General features: G+C 42.6%; 1 protein-coding gene across 2 annotated transcripts in view; it reads right to left on the reverse strand.

Annotated features, from left to right (window-relative positions):
* KCNQ1 (potassium voltage-gated channel subfamily Q member 1) overlaps nucleotides 1-23,034 on the reverse strand; it is a 282,319-nt gene extending 259,285 nt beyond the window's left edge. The window contains exon 1 of one of the 2 annotated variants that reach the window (XM_035120964.2): nucleotides 22,342-23,034. In XM_035120964.2, the coding sequence (XP_034976855.1) occupies nucleotides 22,342-22,751 (410 nt within the window). In that variant the 5' untranslated portion in view covers nucleotides 22,752-23,034. The remainder of the gene's footprint in view (nucleotides 1-22,341) is intronic. The other variant, XM_035120972.2, reaches the window with a different exon arrangement.
* Nucleotides 23,035-23,760: the final 726 nt, after the last annotated feature.

The raw sequence follows: 23,760 nt of genomic DNA on the forward strand, positions 1-23,760 counted from the left end.
TACTGTATCTACATCAAAACCAGGAATGGGAAACATGTAACCCTCTGGCCTTCAGATGTTGCTGAACTCCAACTCCCATCAGTATGGCCAATGGTCAGTAATGATGGGAGTTGTAGTCCAAAATCTGGAGAGCCACAGATCCCCACCCCCAATCTACACAGTCTGTGAAAGCTCCCCTTGTAAGAAGTGCTCCTGTTATCTCATTTTTAAGTGTCCTCTGTTTGGAAAGACATAGCCAGAGGAAGTAAACAGTTGCACATAGAGGTGAATCAGCGCCAGTATGATTTACTAGAGGAAAAACAAACAAACATCTGAATGCAAGATCTCAGCAGGACCAGTGCTTTTTTTTTCTGGAAGGACGCAGGGGTACGCATACCCCTAAACATTTTGTGAATCTAGGTTTGGCCTCATTGAGGGGCAGTATTTCAATACGAGTAGGAAAATGAGAGTACCCCTAAACATTTTTTTAGAAAAAAAAGCACTGAGCAGGACAATTAAGAAATGTCAAATAAAAAGCATTTCAATACAACTCAGAAGTCTCTGATCCTTGCACCAGTTTGATGTCAACACAGTTCCTAATATTGACTGCTGAAATTAAATTGATCAACTAATCAGGTTGACAATGTTTTTAATAAAATATACTATCTGTTTCATTTGCTTTTCAGTTTAATGTGCAGTTGCACAAGTACATACTCCTTTTCAGATAGGAAATTCATTGTTTTATGTAGTTTAGGATCATGCCTGCCTTCTTAAATACTGGTAACTCTTTGACTGACTGCAAAATGTTAGAGCTTCCCCCTTTTCACAGTGTTGTGTTTTGTTCTTTTTCCTTCTTTTTGTATCACTTTACTGCTTTAAATTTAATTTTTTTTCAATAAAATATCAATTAATAAAAAAGGAAAAAGGAAAAAGGCTGTTTATCTGGGAGTAAGGCCCATACAATTCAGTGAGATTTGCTTTTCAGTAGACTTGTATAGGATTGTGCTGCATGACTGCAAAACTTTACTTACTTACTTACTTACTTACTTACCGCTATTTCATAGAAATCTACCACAGTAATTTACAACAATATGGGCAGTAAAATGGGCACAAGACCCACTGAAATCAACAGGACTTCTAGCACAATCTTATGCATATTTGCTGAAAAGTAACTGTTCATTCCTGTACGTGTCAATTAAGATTAAGAACCATTGAGTTCAACTGAACTTGCTCTAAAGAACCACAGCAGAAAAATGTCCATATCACTTTTCAATCTTTCTCAATGGATGAATAATAAAAACAACAGCAAGCCCTATGCAAGATCTCCCCAAACTTCTGAATTATGTTTGGACAGGTACATGGTTATCATGATGCTTCATTAAGTAAAATTAAACCAAGGAAAATTTCAAACACTGTATACATGGGTATCAGAAACTACAAGTTGTACTGAAACATTTGAGAAATTTAAAATATTGTGATACCTTCATAATTATTTTCATTGTTGTATATACACCACAACAATAGAGAGAAATCATATACAGCATTGTTTTCCTATTTAATATTGACAGCCTCCTTCTGAGGTGCAAATGACTGCTAACTTCCAAGTATTACCAAATAAGGAAGGAAACAAAACACAATGGGTTCAGGTCACTGCATACAAACAACAGCTGAACTTCACAGCAGTATTTCATATTGGGTGGGGGCATCTTCCTAACAGCATCGTTGTAAATGGACTATTAGGGGTGAAACCCCAATGTTTAGAAACAATTCATTAGGGCAAATATTTCATATGACACAATCCCCCAACTGAGGGAGGTTAGCACAGTTAACAAAGCATTTTCCACTGATGTTCAGACATTAAGCATGCCTTTTTAAAATATAAAATAAAAAGTCTGTAAAAGCAGCAATACATGACTCCAGGTGGGGAAGAAGATTTTACCCTGGCTAATGAGGCTGGGCTTTAAATTTATTATATAGACAGAATATGCATAATAGTGTCCCCACACCCCCCAAAAAAACCCAATGATGAGACAGTGCTAAGATGCTTGAACCGCGTGACAACAGAAAAGTGTTTATATTGCAAAAAACAAAAAAAAACACTACACAGAGAGCTCTGTCAATCAGTGCACTGTTGACGATATTAAGCTCAATGGACCAAAGCTCTGGATCAGTACAGTATAAGCGAACCTCATGCTCCTATCAGCTGCCCTCGCCTTCATAACCATGCAAGTTTCTCACTGGAAATGTTTGGTGGTGGCAGCCAGACAAACAAATGCACAGTGGGGGCTGACCTCAAGTGGCTCACTATGTAAATCAGCTATCATGCAGAGGCAGTTTCATGCAGCTTCCAAATGATTATACTGTGCTTTAAAAAACCTGAGTGATATGGAGTCAAAACCCTTTTGAAGACTCAGATCAGGCCTCCTCACTATCCTGGAAGGCTTATGGAACGCGCTCATCAGGAAGCTAGAGGAGAACTTGACTCCCTCCAACATGAACAGAGCAAACAGAATGCTCCTTACTCATCCCAGATGCCACTAACCTCAGCACCATATAGTAATGATGACATCATAAAATGACACTATCCACACAGTCACTATTAGTCATATGGTCTAAAGCAGTGGTTCCTGATTGGTGGTCTGCAGACAGCAGAGGATCCATGTAAATCATCCAGGGGTTCCATGGCACCATTCACTTAACAAAAACTAACAGAGAGATATCAAAAAATGTCAAAAGTAGGTCTGTAGCTTGGCTTTTGAAAAGCAGTGGGTCTGCAGTACTTCGCTAATTGGGAACCACTGGTGTGGAGAACTGAATCTCTGTGCTTTAGAAATAACGCCCTATCAGTCTAAACACGGCAAAAACAACTTGTCTACTATCCTACACTATTAATTGCTTGAAGTAATTAAGTTAATGGGGGTTAAGCAGCACAACAGTGTGATGATTGCAGTCAAAAGAAAGAAACACAGACAGCAAGAGGAAAAACAAGGCCTACTTAGAAATCTTATATGCAGGGACTGCAAATCTGCCAGAACATTTAACATCATTAAACTACCCACCCCAAACACAGGTCAATGTAATTTTATGAAAGAATGAATCTTGCAGTTATTTTTTAAAGTTAATTTTTCTTTCACAAAGCTAATTCTCAGGCTAAGAAGTCATATTATTGGGAATACCGGTAGTTCAAACTATCGAACCACATAAAAGCATTCTTAATTTAAATTTTCAATCAATATCCTGGGATAAAGAGGGTTTGGACATACTGTATTAACATGTTTACACATTCAGTTCACCCTTGTAAAAATTCTCCCATTTGCTTCTTATCTCTGAGATTATGAGAGAAATAATGCACAAATTGGGATGGGCAAATCTGGCAATTTCAATCTCTCTCCATTTGCCATGTTCTCATCTTAATTTGAAACATTTCCACATTCATTTGTAATTAAAAGAAAACTACTCCTGAAGAGCCACCAGTGTTTCAGGGCAAATTTCTCATAAATGTACATTTTTCTGTGCAGTCTTGCCCAATATACACATTGTTGCGAACCAATTTCCCCTAATATAATGCGTTTGTGTATGCTATCTTCAATAACACATGCATTTTTTAAACACATTAGCTGGCTAGAGAACTGCATTGCAAAATTCAGAAAAGTGTGAATTCCGAAGGTGGGCTGTGTTTTCGTTCTCATATTCTTTCAGAATGTGATTAGGGAATTCCATCTTAAAATGCAATCCAAAACAATTTTTACTCCCATCCCTATCACAAATGATTTGGTTCTTAGCAATTCTTTTCAGCACAGTACTATTGTATTCGTTATCTAATTGGCATGACCTGTAGTTGATGCAACTGCGCTGCTTGTAGATCTTTGATCTACATATCTCCTGTTCCCTCAGCAGAGCAGACTACTTTTTTTTCTTGACCAACACAAGCTGGGCTTTCAGTTATAAAAATCAGCTTTTGATTTATTTATATTTAAACTGGCAAAGGTTGGGTTGATTTAAAGCAGAGCTCACCATAACTTATCCTAGGATTTAGTTCAGTGCCAGGCTCTGCCCTTGCCATGGAATGCAGTGCTTCAGAAAGTGCACACTTTGCTTTTCTCTCAATGCTCAGTCATGGCCATAAGCCCCCACAATTTGGGATATGTAGTATGGGCTTACAAATCACAAGCTCTGGCACCCCTCAGTTTAGAAATTCAATTTCTCTGGCATAAAGCAATGCTCCAAGTTAAAAACAAAGCAATAAAAGACCGACAACTAGCCATTAGACAAAGCTAATCACTTCTATCTATAACTCTAACTACAGAATAACTATTTTAAAATTCAACATAATCTTGGTGGATATAAAGTGTGTGTGGTGTGTAAGGTATTTGGTGAACAACAACAAAAAAACCAATCTGCCAAAAGACACAGAGAACCAAAAAGGGGAAAGGAAACACGAGAAACCAGTGACAGAGAGTATTTGGGTAAAGGTAAGAAACAGTGTTCAGCAATTAAGAGAGAGAAATGGATTGTGAAGAAGAAAATAGACTTCTCTAGTATCTTTTAATAGGCTCGCTGCTTGCTGGACACTTGATAGATAGCATGCACCACTGACAAATACTAAACTGTTGCCCTCTATGGATATTTCCCCTTTTTAGAATTCTGTAAAGAATGCCAAAGTTACATGAAGCTAGACAAAACATGACATTTAGCAAGCAAGCAAACTATCACACATCTAATAACATGTTTATCTTTGTACTATGAAAGATTTAAGAGACAACATTTAGCAAACAGAACAGAAGTTACAAGTCGCAACGAAAGGTAGCATTCCATACGACTTAACTACTCTCCTTTCTTTCCCTTTTGAACAGGCACGGATATGTGTCTGGCTTGAGATCCATGCTACAAGCATTTGATACTCCCACCAAAATGCTATGGAGAGCCATTCACTCACAATACCTGTATTTTATGTAAAGTTCACAATTGTATTAAAGAAGCTTAGTCTGCAAAGCTCAGTCAGTACAGCATGGAACTCTTAATCCCAGGGTCGGCGGCTTGAGTCCCATGTTGGGTGAAAGATTCCTGCACTCCAGGGGTTTGGACTAGATGGCTTGCATGGCCCTTTCCAACTCTACAATTCTAAAATTTGCAGCAGGGCAAAAAACAACAGCAGGCTTGAAATTTGCATGGAGCATGAAGGGCGTGCGAATGTCCTTATCTCTGGCATTGGTCAACACCATCTAGCTCAGATCTTATCACCTGCTTTAAATTTAAGTGAGGTTCTGATTGCAGGATCGCCATAAAGATGAGTTGAGAGTCGTCGTCCCCTCTCCCAATTCCCTGCCTCGACACACCCACCCCTCTATCCAGCATTCATCAGCAGGGCAGTTCCTGCATGCTATTTTGCTATTTGAGCTTCTTGCACCTGAAATGAGCTATGCTCTAGTGACAGGGCCAGTAAAATGCCCGGTGAGCACTGTAAACAATACTGAAACTAAGCCATGTGGACCTGATCAGTGCCTGGATGTAAGACCACTCTAGACCTATATGCATGATGCTCTGAGCTTCCCAAGGATATACAAATAGGAAGCAATAACAATAAAAAGAATCAAATACAGTTTGAGGCTGAAAAGACCTAGAAATATTAACAGCCATCGTGGCATAAATTTGATTCAGTCAATTATAACTGAAACCTTTTATCAATCACCATGGATGGAAAGGCAACACGGAATGGTATTTTCTTGGCAAGGGTAGTTTCTAGTGTCTGTGCTTAAGGCTGCACTATTATATACTGTTTTCTAAGGAATCCTCAATGCTGTGAAACACAAATACCCTGGAAAAAAGCAATTTCTATGTAAATTGTTGAACAAATACCCAGGCTATTCAGTAAATGTCCTTAAATGGCATCTCATCCCTTGTCTTATGAGAGAAGGAATCACTCTCATCTTCTGAACACTCAGGAATTTGGAAGGGACACAAAGCATATGGAACAAGCACATTCTTTATACCAGGAAACTCCCAGATAATTATATCTCAGTAGGGGCCCCAGTTCAATTCCGGCACAATTTGTGCAGTAATTAATTCAGCTGAAGCAGGGGGTGGGGCAGCTTTCACACAAAACTAGCCCAATTCAGGGTAATGGTATGTTTTCTTTTACTATTAAAATATTCCAAAAATAAAGGGCTAGTTTAGGCAGACCATTTTGTATTAATGCAGGTAAAGTGGAATCTCGGTTTACACCTACCTCTGTTTATGAACACCTCCGTTTAACGAATGCCGCGGACCCGGAAGTGTTTACATCAGGATTCCGCAGTGCACGCATGCATAGAAGCGCTCTATCAGCGCTTTGCGCACAGGCAGAAGCATGCTTTGGGGAGCGAATGCCTTCATTTACGAATGCCTCTGTGGAACGAATTGCGTTCGTAAACCGAGGTTCCACTGTAGCTCTGACCTTCCTCAGGCACACACTCCTATGGATAAAAGCAAAGGGTGGAACCATCCCTTTTATTTTGGTATTGGATATGTGGGATGCAAAGGGTTAAGTGCAGTCAAGTCACAACAATCCCTAGATAGTCCACTTGGAGGACTGAGGAGGAACAATATGACTAAGCCTAGTTTCCTGTTCCTCCACATGCTAATTAGATGGGAAAGGCGGTAGATAAATTCTGAAGGAAGCAGCCATTTCCCTCTCTTACTCTCTTGGACTCTTTCTCATGGACTCTTGGACCACTTCACTTCAAGGACTCAACATCTAGTGAGGACTCTCTCTCTCAAGGCCTCCAGCCTAGAGAGAGATGAGATGGAGTCTCACTTCTTATAAGTGAACTTCACAATGTATATATTACTTTTTACCTAAGAAAGTCTACCTCTTGAGTATGCTGCATCTCAGGAAGATTGTAAGTAAACATATTTTATACTTTTAAGAGCATTGTGTCATGTCTTTTCTTTTAAGAGGGATAAAGGGGAAAATACCAGGAAAATGCACTTTATTTTACAGACTTAAATCAAGCCTGCACAAACGCTTTTCTGCTGTGCATTTTGCAAAAAGGGGAATGTTTTTACTCTGCTAAAGTTTGGTGCTTGCTAGCGCAAGGTGGGATAGGATATATCTAACAATATCTCCTCATCCACATTCCTGAACATTCCCACATGATATCCATGGAAACACTGCAGTGTGTCTCTGGTACCTGCAGGGAGGAGGAGGAAGAAGAGAAAAGATTCCTTCTGGATCAGACCAGAAGGTTCAGTACCTTCCTTCAGCCTGTGGCCAATCACATGCCTTTGGGAATCAAGAAGCTGTGTGTAAAGGCAAAGGCCTTCTTTTGCTGTTGTTCCCCATCAACTGCTAACTCAGTTGTAAATCATAGGAAAATTTGTTTAATGTTATCAGTGTCAATCAGGGATAGCCAATGTGATGCCCTCCTCCAGATGTTGCTGGACTCCCATGATCTCTGGCCATTTTCCACACTGACTGAACCTGGTGAGAGTTGCAGTCCACATCTGGAGGACCCACATTGGCTATCTCTGATGTAGATTATGATAGTTCATAGACAAGCACCATTATTTAATATTATCAATGTGATTAGGCAAATACAAGATGTACTACCGGTATGAAAACAAAACTTGCAATTCACATGTTGTGGGGATGTAGCATGATTGCCAATTGAATCAAAAAACTTAGGTGTGATTGAATGATATCTCTGCTGGCCTAGTGCCTTCGTTTTCAAACCTGGTGCTCCCTGAAGCTCTCAACATACCATAGAAGCTTCCAGCATTTTGACATCAAGAGTTATTTATAGAAAATTACAGAAGCTTCCTTCCCATATGCTACACATCTGTAAAAGTTTAATAGTTTCCTGTGTGGTAAGTGAAATGTTTATGCTACAGGGATTGTTATATCACACGTTTAGGTAAACATTAACCAAAACCTTCATCGGGGGGGACGGGGGACGGGGACCACTGACTCACAAATCCCACAAAAAATGTACAGCAAAACTCTGGTTACAATTGTGAAACATTTCTCGTTTGCTCATATAATTCAATGTAAAGGTAAAGGGACCCCTGACCGTTAGGTCCAGTCACGGACGACTCTGGGGTTGCAGCGCTCATCTTGCTTTATTGGCCGAGGGAGCTGGCGTACAGCTTCTGGGTCATGTGGCCAGCATGACTAAGCCGCTTCTGGCGAACCAGAGCAGCGAACGGAAATGCCGTTTACCTTCCCGCCAGAGCGGTGCCTATTTATCTACTTGCACTTTGACGTGCTTTCAAACTGCTAGGTTGGCAGGAGCTGGGACCGAGCAACGGGAGCTCACCCCGTTGCAGGCCGACCTTGTGATCGGCAAGCCCTAGGCTCTGTGGTTTAACCCAAAGCGCCACCCACTGTCCCCTATAATTCAATGTACATGTTCTCAATTGTTTACCTTTTAAAAATGAACCCAGCCCGGAGGACTGTACAGTTTGCATTTCTTTTATATTTCTGCACTTATAGCTTAAATTACCAGTGACATGGTGTTTTCCTCATTTCCACTGGAAACGCCAGTGGCCAAGCATTTCACTATCTCCATAGCACAACCCACAACAGAGCTGCTAATACTGGATGACGTTGAACAAACAGCAATTCTCCACTGCCTAGCAATTAAAGCTGATAAGAGGCCTGTGTTGTTTGGGAATTCTTTTCAGCTTTAGCAGTGAGCTCTGGAATTGCCAGCTACTGAAGGTTTTTATGACATTGCTTTTTTTGAACACGGGCAGTCTAGCTAGAGCTGATAAGAGCTTATGAATGCTTGGCTGGTGTTTGCCCATGACCAAGACTGTTGACAGGGGGTTCATTGTTGTGAAAGACAGCAACTAATCCCCAAGGACACCCTGGAACATTCCAACACTTTTCACAGAGGTGCTACTTTCTCACTGAATCTGGCATTGCTGTCATTCCACAAGTCTCTTTTCTTTGATGGCCGTGTATGTAGTGGGTTAGAGAACAGAATTCATAATAGAACTTGCAGCAAGGTATGTTTTGGATAAATCACACCTAGCTATGAGTTCTATTGCTATGGATGTTTGTTCATTAACAATATATATGTTTACTCATCAGTAAGCCACACTGAGCTAAGTGGAACTTACTCCCAGGTAAGTGCATATAGGATTGCAGCCAAAATCTTTCAGGTTTCAAGAGTTTTTGTTGTTGTTTAGTCGTTTAGTCGTGTCCGACTCTTCGTGACCCCATGGACCATAGCACGCCAGGCACTCCTATCTTCCACTGCCTCCCGCAGTTTGGTCAAACTCATGTTCGTAGCTTCAAGAACACTGTCCAACCATCTCGTCCTCTGTCATCCCCTTCTCCTTGTGCCCTCCGTCTTTCCCAACATCAGGGTCTTTTCCAGGGAGTCTTCTCTTCTCATGAGGTGGCCAAAGTATTAGAGCCTCAGCTACAGGATCTGTCCTTCCAGTGAGCACTCAGGGCTGATTTCCTTCAGAATGGATAGGTTTGATCTTCTTGCAGTCCATGGGACTCTCAAGAGTCTCCTCTAGCACCATAATTCAAAAGCATCAATTCTTCGGCGATCAGCCTTCTTTATGGTCCAGCTCTCACTTCCATACATCACTACTGGGAAAACCATAGCTTTAACTATACAGACCTTTGTTGGCAAGGTGATGTGTCTGCTTTTTAAGATGCTGTCTAGGTTTGTCATTGCTTTTCTCCCAAGAAGCAAGCGTCTTTTAATTTCGTGACTGCTGTCACCATCTGCAGTGATCAAGGAGCCCAAGAAAGTAAAATCTCTCACTGCCTCCATTTCTTCCCCTTCTATTTGCCAGGAGGTGATGGGACCAGTGGCCATGATCTTGGTTTTTTTTATGTTGAGGTTCAGACCATATTTTGCGCTCTCTTTCACCCTCATTAAAAGTTTCTTTAATTCCTCCCCACTTTGTTTTATAAAAACAAGAGTTTTTATAAAAGCCAAAAATTAGTATCTGCTACAGCTCTCAACCTTTTTTACACATTCATCCAACTGTTTGCTTTTAACTGATCAATTTATCTTAAACATGGTGACTGCAGAACTTTAATGAGGATACCATTTTAACAACTCTGAATCCAAACAGATATTATCTCCAAGAGTTTGACTTCACACCAAAGGCTCCATTGTCCCCCCAAGGCAGAAAGATGCCAACAAAAAAAAATGAAATAACTGATAATGTAAAAGCAGTATCACTTGTTAAGACGTAATATCCTCATTTTAAAAAAGTTAAAAATAGTCTGTTGAAGCAAAAACAAGAGGGTTATATTCCATGCACCTCATAAAGTGGTCTCTGTGCCATAATCAGTTTGTGAATCTTAATAGCGCCACAAAGCTCTTTGTCATACTCTTGCCATGAATTATGGCTGAAACACAGAATTTTAAAACATGGGGCAGCCAATGCAAAAGAGGGCAGGACACCTGTACCCTTAACTGTTGTACATAAAAGGGAATTTCAGCAGGTGTGTCCCTTGCTGCCCTACCAAAATAGTGCTGTATAATTCCCTAGAAATTCCCCTTTTAATTATGCATTCCTATGCATAACGACAGTGAAGTGCTTTTAGTTACATTAGTTATAATTTAATTTGGGGGCAAGGAATTTTGTCCACTTGTCATCATCAAAGAGAAAAATCATGGGAAACTGTGTTTGATTTTTAAATATTGTTATTTATAAAGCAACTTTGTGTTATATTCTGTGTTACGATGTTATAAATGTGACAGTAACCTATAAAGGAACTCCTTCAACAGTTCTAACCAAATAGCAGGCTTCTGCCTGCTAAAGCATCTGCTATTTTATGTAAAGGTTATGTTTTATCTATGGTCTTTTCTATGTTTTATGTATTTTAATATATTTTTATTATTGCATTTTAAATATTTTTATTACAAAATTTTTTTATATCTCTTTATAAAAATAAATGAAATTAATCTTGTTGATGTACAGGGTGTTATGCTGACCATTTACACATTTAGGTAACCTTGACTATGTTTTTGATATATTAGGACTACTGCTACATTTTAATAGTTGGAGGGTATGTTTTTTTTGCTTTTTGTTTTGTTTTGTAAAAATGATTGTGATTGCATTCTGGCCAATAAACCAAATTCTGGGCTAGATGAATGAGTGATCTGACCTGGCTAATATTCAAGTACAAATTCTGTTTTGCTTTTTAAAATACTGTATATGAATGAGGTACATAAGGAATATGATTATGGCAGATAAATTATCTGGCCTGAAGCAACATTTGAGATGAAGGGTGTTCTAGATATTCTGCAAACAAATAAATAAGCACACCGCCATTATGACAATATTAGTTTCAATTATCGTGTCTTCACTGGAACTTCATAGTATTCCTCCACACACACCTTTCAGTGACTTATTTCAAAAGGTGCTTTTTGTTCTTCCTTAAGTTTTGATTTGTAGTTGTAAAAAGCAGAGAAGGGCAAAGGTTTATGTTTGTTTGTGGAAGTTTCGCAATCTGCTAACGCTTTAAACATTCTCTTTTTCCATTACAGCTGTTCATGTTTCCTTTTGTGTTAACATAATAAACTGGGCTCTGGGCAATTCATACCTCAATTCAACTAGAAAGAAAACAGAGTGAACTGAAAGCTGTACCCAATATGAAGAGAGGCGAGTGAACAAGTGAAAACTTTTATCGACACAATCTAGCTAGTAATGGGAAAATGAACAGCGGATGTGGCAGAAAAGTATGATACCACCAAAGACAGAAACTGAAAACAAGGGGACATGAGGAAGACATATCTGCTCATTTAAAGTTTTCCATACCATTCCAGGTAAACCTTTCCTGCTCTTAAAAAATTGTATCCATAGACTTAGAGGTGCTCCATAGTTACACTATACTGTGCTGCTCCTGTAATAGAGGAATTGATTCTTTGAGCCACAAAAGTGCTTACACCAATCTAGCCTCTGCTCTGATCTTGCCATCCCGGCAAGACTACTGCCAGAGTGATCCCACTGTCATCATGAATTTGCATGCTAGGAAGCTATACCTTAACTAAGAATGAATCAGAAGAGCAGGAGGAGGAAGAGCCCTGAACTTTCAGCAGCCACTGTCAGTACAGGCAACTATAGCATAGTTATCATGAACAGGACCCTATATGATCCATATGTCCCAGTCAGTTTTCAGACTCCGATATATAATATAGGGGAAAGAAGCACTAGTCCACATTTGTTGTTGGCATCCATCTGACTCAGGAGACAATGACGGTGTGTGCCTTCAGGGATGAAGTCAAATCACTGGAGAGTTACAGTGCCTGCTGTGGCTATAGAGACAAATATGGCTGAGACATGTTTTGTTGCAGCTGGGGCAGATGAAGATGTCTGATTGTGCTGATGCAGATGCACCATGGCATTTCTTTTCTTTCTGTGCTCCTCCCAGCTGTCATTCTTCCTCTGGTCACTGCTGGGGTACACATTATGAAATTGCTATCAGGGTATTTAACACACTGTATTAAAACTGGGTTTTTTGGGGGGGGAGGTAAGAAACATCACAAGTCCACTTTGGTCCACAGTGAACCTTTTCTGTGTGCCCCATGTGCATGCCACAGGGAATGGTTACAGGTGTTAGGATAGTTATTGATTATGCATGGGTTATGAAACTGTAATTAGCTTTTTAAAAAAACTTCAGAAAAGATCTTCATCATACTAAATATCAGTAATAATAGAAACTGAACTGTGGTTCAGCAGCAACAGTCTTCAAGCAAAATAGAAAATCTGGAAGCTCTTTCCCTCCTTCCTTTTGTCATTTTTTAACACCCATTCCTATTAGCAATACCTATGATTTTGCTGCATTGAAGGCAATCGGTGTTCCTTCCAGTTCTAAAATTCTATGATTCCCAGCTCATTAACATTATGATATTGCCTATCTATGAAAAGTTATTTAGTTAACACTTTTAAAATTGATAAATTGCATTGTGTCTCTCCTGCTTTGATGTCTTGCTAAAGCATGAAAATTGTGCACATTCCTATTTGTAGTATTAAGCATGTTCTGTCCATTAAAAGTATTATTCAGCAGGGGTGTCACACAAAATTTTTATTTCAAACACACAAAGATCTAGCTTCCGGATTGTAGGAGCCACAACAAAATATAGTTCCTGGTATTAGCAGTAAGATAAAGATAGAGAAAATGCTTAACTGTTTCCCATTTCAGAGAGGAAATTGTGGGGTGGGTTTAGCTACAGTCATATAGAATCTAGAAGATATGGCTAAAAAGAACAACAACATAACACATCAAAACAGGTAAGAGTTATTGTGAGGATATTACTATAAAGCATCCATATCTAAGTTGATCCTGGTTACAGTGAACCAAGAACACAAGACTGTTCCATTAACATTCTAAATAACCTGTTTGGAATTAAACCAAACCAGGCAAATAATTCTCTGTTATGTGATACAATAATTTAATGACGTGTTGGCATCAACCTTGTAATCAGCCACTGAATTATTTTTGACCCAATTAGACAAGACATACTCAGTGCTCTCTTGCATGATCTTATTTCCTGAATGCAACATATAAAAATAGGTCAAGGGTTATTGCAAGTTAGTATCACCATTACAACTCACTCATTTTACATGGATACATTTGTAAACTGTTACTTTACAACAGAATCTTTCCACCGTTGTATTTGTGCAGATGTTTGTCCTGGTCAAACAAGGTTATATGAACGCTGTATTCAGTTCAGCATCCAACACAACCAGAGCTGAACAGGACTAGCAGCCTCTGAAATGTACTCTGTCCTTAATAGAAGGAATATATGGCCCTATGGATATAATTTTAGAGATCTAGCTCTAAAGCTCATAACTCATTGGGATTGCCGGAAGAAAACCCCTCATCACAGCCTCGGTTCTCCATCAGTGACTTACCTCACAGGGTTGTTATGAGCAGTACTTTTTTTCTAAAAAAAACCAAAAACCCGTTTAGGGATACTCTCATTTTGACTCAAGAAAATCACCATTTTATAGTTCAAATCGGGGGAAAATAAATACAGTAAATGGACAAAAGTACAAAGATTCATAAAATGTTTAGGGGTATGCATACCCCTGCATACCCCCTGAAAAAAAGCACTGGTTATGAGGATAAATGAGATTGACTCAGATTTACACCAGGCTATGAATCTAAGGGACGTGGGTGGCGCTGTGGTCTAAACCACTGAACCTAGGGCTTGCCGATCAAAAGGTAGGCGATTCAAATCCCCACGACGGGGTGAGCTCCCGTTGCTTGGTCCCAGCTCCTGCCAACCTAGCAGTTTGAAAGCACGCCCAAAAGTGCAAGTAGATTAATAGGTACCGCTCCGGCGGGAAGGTAAATGACATTTTCGTGCGCTGGTCTGGTGTCAGTGTTCCATTGCGCCAGAAGCGGCATAGTCATGCTGGCCACATGACCTGGAAAAACTCTCTGCGGAGCGGACAGACGCCAGCTCCCTCGGCCTGTAAAGCGAGATGAGCGCCACGACTCCAAAGTCGTTCGTGACTGGACTTAACTGCCAGGGGTCCCTTTATCTTTAACCCTATGCATCTAAACAAACAAGTGGAGTAAACAGCATAAGGCATAGATAAACTAGAACTAGCATTATGCTGATAAATTAACCTGCATTTTTTTCAACAATTCTCCAGCAATACTTGAGAAAAGGAATTGCAATTGAAAATTATTAGAGGGGAGAGAGCCTTTTGGTGAAATTTTCATGTTTGGGAGCAGGGTGCCTGAGGGGTGTTTGCAAGTGTGTAATTTCTCCATTGGTCTGCTCTCTGAAAACCCCATAATGTCCCCATTGGGGCTTTCTTGTAAGCACAGGGATGTTGAGAGGCTGTCGATTGTGTGCTTGGCAACTGTTCATCTTTTTTTTAAGTGTTTTTTTCCTTTTAAAGAAATCAGTGCAGAAATATTTCTTTTTAAGCTAAAAAGGAGGACTTCCCTTAAGCACAAGCAAGTGTGCCAGTCTCAGGGGCTCAAAAGCCAGACGGCTAGACTTCCTGTGATTCAGTTAAAGCTCAGGTAAACACATTGTCATGTATCTCATGGAAATGTCATGGAGAGAAGAGCAGGACCTTGAGGAGGAATGAGAGGAGGAATGAAAGGAGCTCAGGGAGCTGCCCCTGGACAACCTTTTTGCTTGCCCAGTCCCAGGACTCTGACTGTGCCCTCCTCACTCTTCAAAAGGAAGGGGCTGGGTGGAATGCTGCTTGTTGGATCAACACATTAGCTTGCACTTAGCCATGCATCTATACCTCTTCTGCACCTGCTGCACCTTGTAACCTGTGCATTACCTATGTACCAATCTCATCCACACATTAAAGCACTGGGCAGAAACCATGCTGGGAGTCTGAGTACTTTAGTCCAGCAGTGAGAACCAGGATAGACATCATAAAAGATTTCCCCATTGGGTTTCTTCAGAGCAGGGAGCTGGCAGCACTGGAGAAATGCTTAATGAAAAAAAAAAGCCTGCACATCACCAGCAGACCCCTTGCAACAGTTAGGTAAGCTTGACCCCACACTCAACAACATTCTAAAGAAATTCTAAAGCACACTGCAAATGAGGCAAAAAAAACCCCATAACCCACGAAAACCTTTTACAGGGGAACAATAATCTCAATAAACTGGAGGACAGGTTTCAGCATAACAATAGCTAGGACTGTTGCATTGCTTATTGTTTTGAGCTACTCACTCATATGGCTGCTCATGCACCATATGAAGGGCGATTAAACAGCTGGAGCCTTTAAAGCCAGGCTTATATGCAACAACATTTTATGTGGGACTATGTCCCCTCTCTGCTATACAATGAACATACTACAGCTCCATTAAAATAAATTGGGGTGGGGTTGTTGTTTCCAGGAAGTAGATGGTAACTTGGACAATTATTTCAACATAACTTGTTTCTACATAATGGGTACAACCCGAAGAAATGCAAGAGTACATAAGAGTACATAAATTGTACTGAAACCAGTGGAGATAAATTACAGTTAAGTTTCCTTCAATAATTAGTACTGGATGGTGAACCATAAGAATGACAAGGAATGTAAGCTATGCACACTTCATGGGTCTCATAATATTTTTTATCTATGTCCCTTTATTAGTGTTTCTTAAATATTTTTGATGCAGTTTTAGCAAGCGTGACAAAAATAAATAAACAAAGCTTTGTTGAGATGAAATGTTTCACATGCATTATCTCATTAATCCTTAAAACTGTCATATGCAGTAGGCCAGGCATCCCCAAACTGCGGTCCTCCAGATGTTTTGGCCTACAACTCCCATGATCCCTAGCTAACAGGACCAGTGGCCAGGGAAGATAGGAATTGTAGTCCAAAACATCTGGAGGGTCAAAGTTTGGGGATGCCTACGGTAGGCCAATATTATTGTTACCATGCAGATGGGCATGTGGTGACTGAGGCTGAGAAAACAGTGGCTTTCCTAAGGCCACCTAATGAGTCCATAGCTGAGGCAATATTTGAACAGGGACTTCACAGCTCCCATTGGATTTATTTATTTATTTTATGAATCACAAATGGCACTGAGGAAGGAATCTTTATACTGTATCTCACACACACCCCGGGCTGCTTCTCTTGCCCAAATCGACTCTCCCCCAAAAGCTAAAGTGTTGTAACCAATGTTTCACCAGCAGGGTTTCACAGGTGCAACAGGACTTCCATTTCCTCTCTCCCCCTGCAGGCCCCGTTCTATTCCACCAGGTCCTCCTACCTTGCAGAGCTGATTTTTGGGTGTGGAGGGGACTGGATGGGACAGGAAAGGAAGAGGAAGACCTACGACTCACATGAAAGTCCCTTGCACCCACAGAACAGCACTATTGGATATAGCAGAATGGGAAACTAATAGCAGCCGCAGAGAGGGTGGGCTAGATGAAGGAAACCCAGTGCCACTTCAAATAATATTTAAAGCACCCTACATTGCTTTCGTGTCTGTCTGTCTGTCTGTCTGTCTGTCTGTCTGTCTGTCTGTCTGTCTGTCTGTCTGTCTGTTTCTCTCTCTCTCTCTCTCTCTCTCTCTCTGTGTGTGTGTGTGTGTGTGAGAGAGAGAGAGAGAGAGAGAGAGAGAGAGGAAGATCTGATTACTAATCTGATGTGTAATATGTAGTTTGGTCCTTAAATTACAATGTCAAACCTAACTTTCATAAACGAAACAACTCTTTAGGTCTGTAGAAGGTTAAAGTCATTTGTCACATTTATTGGGAAACAGGTTTAATTTAATAATGTGAGACATGTTTGTAAATAATGCTTACAGAGGCACAAATAAGCAAACCTATAAGACTTCTGATTAGCCTGCTACTGATTTTAAATTTACTTTAGCTGTTCATTTGCACAGCTATGAACTCATAAAAAGGTAAAATGGGGATGTGGGTGTCACTGTGGTCTAAACCACTGACCTCAAGCGCAATCTCAAAGACATTTTTTCATGTCCTACAGACCAGCCAAACTACACTACTACAGATAAACAAAAGCCATATTGTTTATACACAGACACACAAAAAACAGAGAAAGAAAAAAGTATACATTTCCCTGCACAACGTTACTTTATAATATTTATGTTCCCATTAGCAAAAATTTAATCAGACTCTTTAAACAGTTGAAGGCGGTTTTGTTCTTTAGCCAGGGAGGAACTTCCTCACAGTGAGGTTAGGTGTTTATCAAGAACACTTTTGGAGTTTCATGTGGGCTTCTGAGGAGTAATTCAGTAAATCTAGCTCCTGGGAGCTGTCTGGAGCCATGTGGGTCTCACACTGATTCATCAAAAGCATGCAAGAGAGATGAGAGGAGTGGGGTCATACCTCAGTAGTACAGCATATGCTTTGTAAGCAGAAGAGCCAAAGTCCAATGCCTAACATCCCCAGTTAAAGGGATTAGGTAGCAAGTGATATGAAAGACCCTGGATAGCCACTACCAGCCAGTGTAGGCAATACTGGCATTGCAGGGCATTGGACTAGATCAGTGTTTCCCAACCTTGTGCCTCCAGATGTTTTGGGACTACAACTCCCATCATTCCTAGCTAGCAAGACCAGTGGTCAGGAATGATGGGAATTGTAGTCCGAAAACAGCTGGAGGCACAAGGTTGGGAAACACTGCACTAGATGACCCTTGGGATACCTCCCAACTCTACAATTCTAAGATTCTATGAAATCGCCTGACCTGGTATGCAGCTGCTTCCCATGTGCTCAGCATCAGTGATGGTGAACATGGAGAACCTGATTTAACACATTACTTTTGGTCTTCCTGTTTTTGCTTCCAAAACATCCAGCTATGAACCTACAATGCAAGAGGCTCCAATTTGGACAATTCCATCACTTGAAACATCCCAGTAAATGCATTTAAAACAAGTGGGACCTGAAACAAAATGTTGCAGCACTGAATGCACAGGTTGCCAAGCAGCCAGCCACCCTCTGTTAAACTACTGTATTCCGTTCCATTTCCACTCCCATACCCAATCCCAGTTTCCCACATTTTGTGCACACTAAGAAAACTCCATGCTCATTTGGCTGTTTTGAAGTTTTCCCTGAGTTAACTTTCAGAATAAAGGTTAGTTGTACATTAAAGCCACTATATGGAGATAAATTGCTCCTCCAAGCTTTATGACTATGATATTGTAAGCCCTACATGGAAAGACAACTCCAGCAGATTAAGCAGATGAGACCAATAGTGGGTCCAATGATCAAGAAGGCAGTTTCAGCATGTGCTATAGAGGGAAATGAGGGGCAGGTGGCAGCGATGGAGGAAGCCTCTCTGGCACATGGGGCAAACCGCCCATAGGGGTGGGACCAACCACCCCCAGGGGTGGGGCAGGACGCGGGGCACCCATAGGGATGGGATAGGGGGCACGGCACCCTTAGGGAGGTACGAGGCAGGATGGGGTGTGTGGCACCTTTAGGGGGCGGCGGGTGGGGCACATAGGGGCAGGGGGCGCAGCGCCCTTAGGGAGGGACGGGACAAGGCACACGGCACCCATAGGGACAGGCCAAGATGTGTGGCTCGGGCTCACCCAACAGTGAGTGCCGCCCGCCATATTGTCACCCACCTCAGTGGGGGCACCTGGGGCAGACCGCACCCCCCTTGCTACACCCCTGGCAGGTGGGGCTCATCAACCTGGGAAGGTAGCTCATCTAGGAGAAGAAAAACTGATCCTAAACCTCTGCTGCCTTTCAGGATATCTTTGGCAGAAAAAGGGCTTAGGAATAAACCCTACACAAATCCAGAGTGGAGTCCCTATGATGGTTGGATGGCACCTTGTACGCCTCCTTCCAGCAACTCCTGCAGGCAAGCTGGTGCCAAACGTATTGCACTGCTTTCCTTTGGACCACATCAGTGAAGCCGGGGGGAGGGGTCTTGTCATTTGGGCAACTCAGGACCTTTGTACATACTGCTCAGGCTCGTACCCTGAGGTCACTTTGGTGCTACTAACACAGCAGTTTGACTTCATCCCCAGCTTGGAGGCACACTCCATTGTCTCTCGAGACAGATGGATGCCAAAAAAAAAAAAAAGTTCCCAATCTCTCCCCATCCTCATGACCAATTATAAATTGCTGAAAGTCTTAGTGGACCACTTAATTATTTTTCTGCCTGTTTTAGCAATTTCAATGCACTGTTTTAGATTCTGTATGATTTTAACTGTATTTTTACAGACATGCTGATGACTACCTGAATGAAGCTTGTGGACCACTGGAGGTCTACAGACCATGATTTAGGAACCTCTGTTGTAAATATTTCTTATTTCCAGTCATTTGCAGTGGTATGGAGAAAAATAGCACCAGAGTCATACGATGAACCATTAGTAATTTAACACAACCGTTAAGTGGCAGCTAGGATATTTGGATTCCCCCCCCCAAAAAAAAGCCCTAAGGTAAGAGTACCTTAGGTTAAGAAATTCCGTTCACTACTTTCCAAGAATGTACCTTGAAAAGTAGCTCTGATTAGACAAGCACGACTAATCTACATTTTGAAGCCATTAAGTACAGTATATTGTATTGATTGGTATTTTGGGTGGCTTTTTAATTTTGCAAGCCATGATTCAGAAAAGTGAGTGCACACCAACATCAGGCAATAAGTCATTTGCACCAACGCCAAGAGGGATGTCAAAGGCAGCTAATGCCATGTTGTGTTACAGTATGCCTTCACATTTTTGGCTCAATTTGGCTATAATTTGCGTATTAAGAATAATGTCCTTTTACTCCTAGCAAATCATAAGACAACCTGTAGGCAACAAAAATTTGGAAACCTGCAATGTAGTAGGAGGATTTGGAATGGATAAATGGTACGGAAATGGTTAATCACTCCACTCCAAATTCCCCTCCTATTTTGCAGGTTTCCAAACTTCTTTTTGCCTTTCCAAATGTGCATTTTGGAAGCTCACGGGGGAGGTACAATCTAGAGTAGAAAAATGACCAGTGCAGAAAAGTTTCAACATAGCTCAATTGGCAGAGGAGGAGACTTAATCTCAGAGTCATGTTGGGCAAAAAGATTCCTGCATTGTGATAGCTTGGATTAGATGACCCTCGTGGTCCCTTTCAACTCTACAACTCTATGATGATTCTAACAAACCTCCCTGGCTGCTTCTCCGCTCTAAAAAGCTCCCTTCCCAAAGCTGCTTTTCCCTGGGCAGCAGCAAAGAGGAGGGTTCACACATTTGTCACTGTTTCATTTCACATACGTTTGTATTTGTGTGCGTGCACACACACAATGTGTTGTCAGAGTTCTGAATAATGCATCAAACTATGCTGACAGATGGCTAGTTTAAATAATTATCTCATGAACAACAATTTATGAACTCTATTACTTGTAGCCAGCATAAGACGTTCTCAGCATACAATACCTTGTTTTGCTCAATGCATTAAGAATGAATGGAACGCACAGAGAGAAGTTAAAGCACAGCTCATCAAATAGAGAGTGTATCTGCCTGGACCTTTAGCACAGAGAAGCCACAATGCAGCACCACACCATGCAGAACAGGTACCTAGCCAGAGTAAAGGATATCAACAGTTGCCATCTTCTGGAGCTATCTCCCTCCCCTCTGCCCCGGCAACCTAGCATCTATTGACATTAATCCTGGAAATAACTTATCTGCATATGCACCTGTAAGGGAGTACCTTTCACGTTTGCTACCTTTCAAAGGATTTATCTGTAGCAAACGTTATGCATGAATCTAGGCAATTAAATGTTACAGGCAGACAGCGCCTACAATTAGGCTGCAATGCTCGGAATACTTTCCTGGCAGCAAACTTCATGGAACGCAATGCAACTTACTTCCAAGAAAGTATGCCAAGGCTTGGTCTGTTAAATATCTAATGGGACACTATGAAAGTTTTCCTAAGAGCTGCTAAAGCGTAAGGTATATAGGACATAAAAACATAAGAAGAGTGCTCTTGGATGAGTCCATATTGTGGGGGCTGGGTTGTTGTTTTTGCTTGTTACTATGTTATGCATTTTTGTGTTTTTATATAGTAAGTCGCCCTGCAATCATCAGGTGGTATAGAAATTAATCAAATAAATAACCCAGCCCTGCATCCTGTTCTCACAGTGGCCAAGTGGAGGCCTGTGGGAAACCTGCAAGTGGGATCTGAGCACAAGAGCACTCTTGCCCTCCTGTGGTGTCCAGCAAATGGTATTCAAAAGCATTGCTGCCTCCAACTGTGAGGGCAGAGCATAGCCATCACCGCTAGTCACCATTGACAGCCCTCTCCTCCATGCAGTTGTCCGATGCTCTTTTAAAGCCATCCAAGTCTGTGGCGATCACTGTGTCCTGTGGGAGGGAGTTCCACAGTTTAACTAATGCACTGTGTGAAAAAGTATCTTTGATCTGTCCTGGATCTTCCTACATTCGGCTTCATCGCATTGTCGGCGACTTCTGGTGTTAGAAAAGAGGGAGAAAAGCCTTTCTCTACTCACTTTCTCCACGCCAGGCATAATTTTACAAACTTCTCTCAAGCCACCTCTTATTCCCCTTTTTCTCTAAACTCAAAAGTTTAGAAACCGCTGCCTCACTCCCACAGGAGGATGCTAACCTAGTAGGTCGGGCTGCCACCCTCAGCATCCTGACTAGGTCAACTTCGGTCGGAAAAGTCCGCCGGGTAAACACGCGTCGCGCGAGGGCTGTCAATCTCCGGTGGGCGGGGCTCCGGCGGGCGCCGAACGAGCCGCGCGCCCTTCGCAAGCGTGCGCCAGGCTCCCCGAAGCCCTTTTCCCGCCTTTCCTTGACAGAAAACGACGACGAGCAGCCTTCCTGCCCGCCCACCTGCCCGCCCTCCCCGCTACTTGACCCCGGGAGCCGCCGTCGGGCTCCTCAGGGAAGAAGGGGGGCCCTTATGAGGGGGGTCGCTTCTAACCAAAAGCTAACCAAAAAGCCGTTTTTGGACTCACACAGTGAAGTGATAGACGAAGCACTTCCAGCCGGTGGGTCTCTCCAGGAAGTTGTAGACCCTGCCTTGGATGTGGCTGCGGCTCAGCAGAGGTCTGCGGACGCTGTAGATGGAGACGCGCGGGTCGAAGCTGACCGGAGGGCGAGGGTAGTCGCCGCCGCCGCCGCTCATGGCCACCGTGGGTTCGGACCCCTCGACGTACCGCGAGCGCTGCTGAGGCGCGCAGCCGGTGCCGCCGCCGGGCGTCCCCCCCGCGGGTGCGGAGAGCGAGAAAGGCGCGTAGTGCGCGTTGGCGGCGTTCTCGGCCAGCTCCAGAGCCGAGGGTTTCATGCTGCCTTTCCTGGACGTGACGGACAAGCGCCCCAAGCTCCACGGCTTCCTCTCTGCCTTGGGCGAGGAAGAAGAAGACATCGTCGTCCCGCGGCAAGGAAGGAGGCGGGCGCGCGCGGAGGACGGGGGGGGGGCGGGTGCGGGATGCAGCGCGAGGCAGCGAGCGCGACGCGTCTCTTGCTCTCTCTTCTTCCCCCGCTGCCTTCGCTCAAGTCCCCGAGAGCTCGCCTTGGCCCCGCCCACTCCGGGGGAGGGCTCCTCGGGGAAGGCCCCTGCTCTCTCCGCCTCGCCGCTGCCAGCAGCCACCCAAGGAGCCCCGGGGGCAGCGCGGCGGGAGCTGCCCGGGAAGGCGGCGGCGGAGGCTGCTCGTCCCTTCCCCCCTGCGCCGCGGAAGACGACCGATACTTTCCGCAGCTGTGCAACAAGTAGATGTTCAGCAGGTGCAGAACTTGGATGATTCATGATTAGTGGCATCTTCCTTACCCTAAACCTGGCAGGCATTGTGCAGTGAACTGGAAGAAAATCCCTGCCATCGAGAGGAGCACGGGCGAAATCAAAGCAATGTGCTGTTTTGATTCCATTTATCTCTTACATACAGTATAATATTTTCCCTTTTATCTTTTATATCCCTTTGAGATAGGTTAGGCTAAGAGAGGGCCATGATCGGGGAGGTGTTTGTTTTTTGTAACTTTGTTTGATTTGTTTTTTTGCAGATGCCGATCTGTGAAACTTCAATTCTCTAGTTTGGCTATCGCCCCCTGCCTCAAACTCACTAGGGCTGCAATCATATAGTCATTTATTTACCTGGGAGTAAGTCTTATTGAATTCAGGGGGACTCATTTCTGAATAGACATGTACAGTATGGGGCATGAGCGTAGGGGGGGGGCAGGGGGCAGCTGCCCTGCCCCAAATCAATAAAAAATGCATAGCTAGGTGAGGGTCCCCCCCCCCAACAAGAGGCCTTCCCCTAACAAAAATCCTGGCTACTCCCATGGTATGGGGGCTGTGCCTGTGGTATATTCCTATTTTTCAGCCTCTGTGTGTGCCATCTCTGCACTATTAAGACAACCAGTGACCATCACCACCCCTT

Source organism: Zootoca vivipara, chromosome 1 (assembly GCF_963506605.1).
Source record: "Zootoca vivipara chromosome 1, rZooViv1.1, whole genome shotgun sequence".
Taxonomy (NCBI): domain Eukaryota; kingdom Metazoa; phylum Chordata; class Lepidosauria; order Squamata; family Lacertidae; genus Zootoca; species Zootoca vivipara.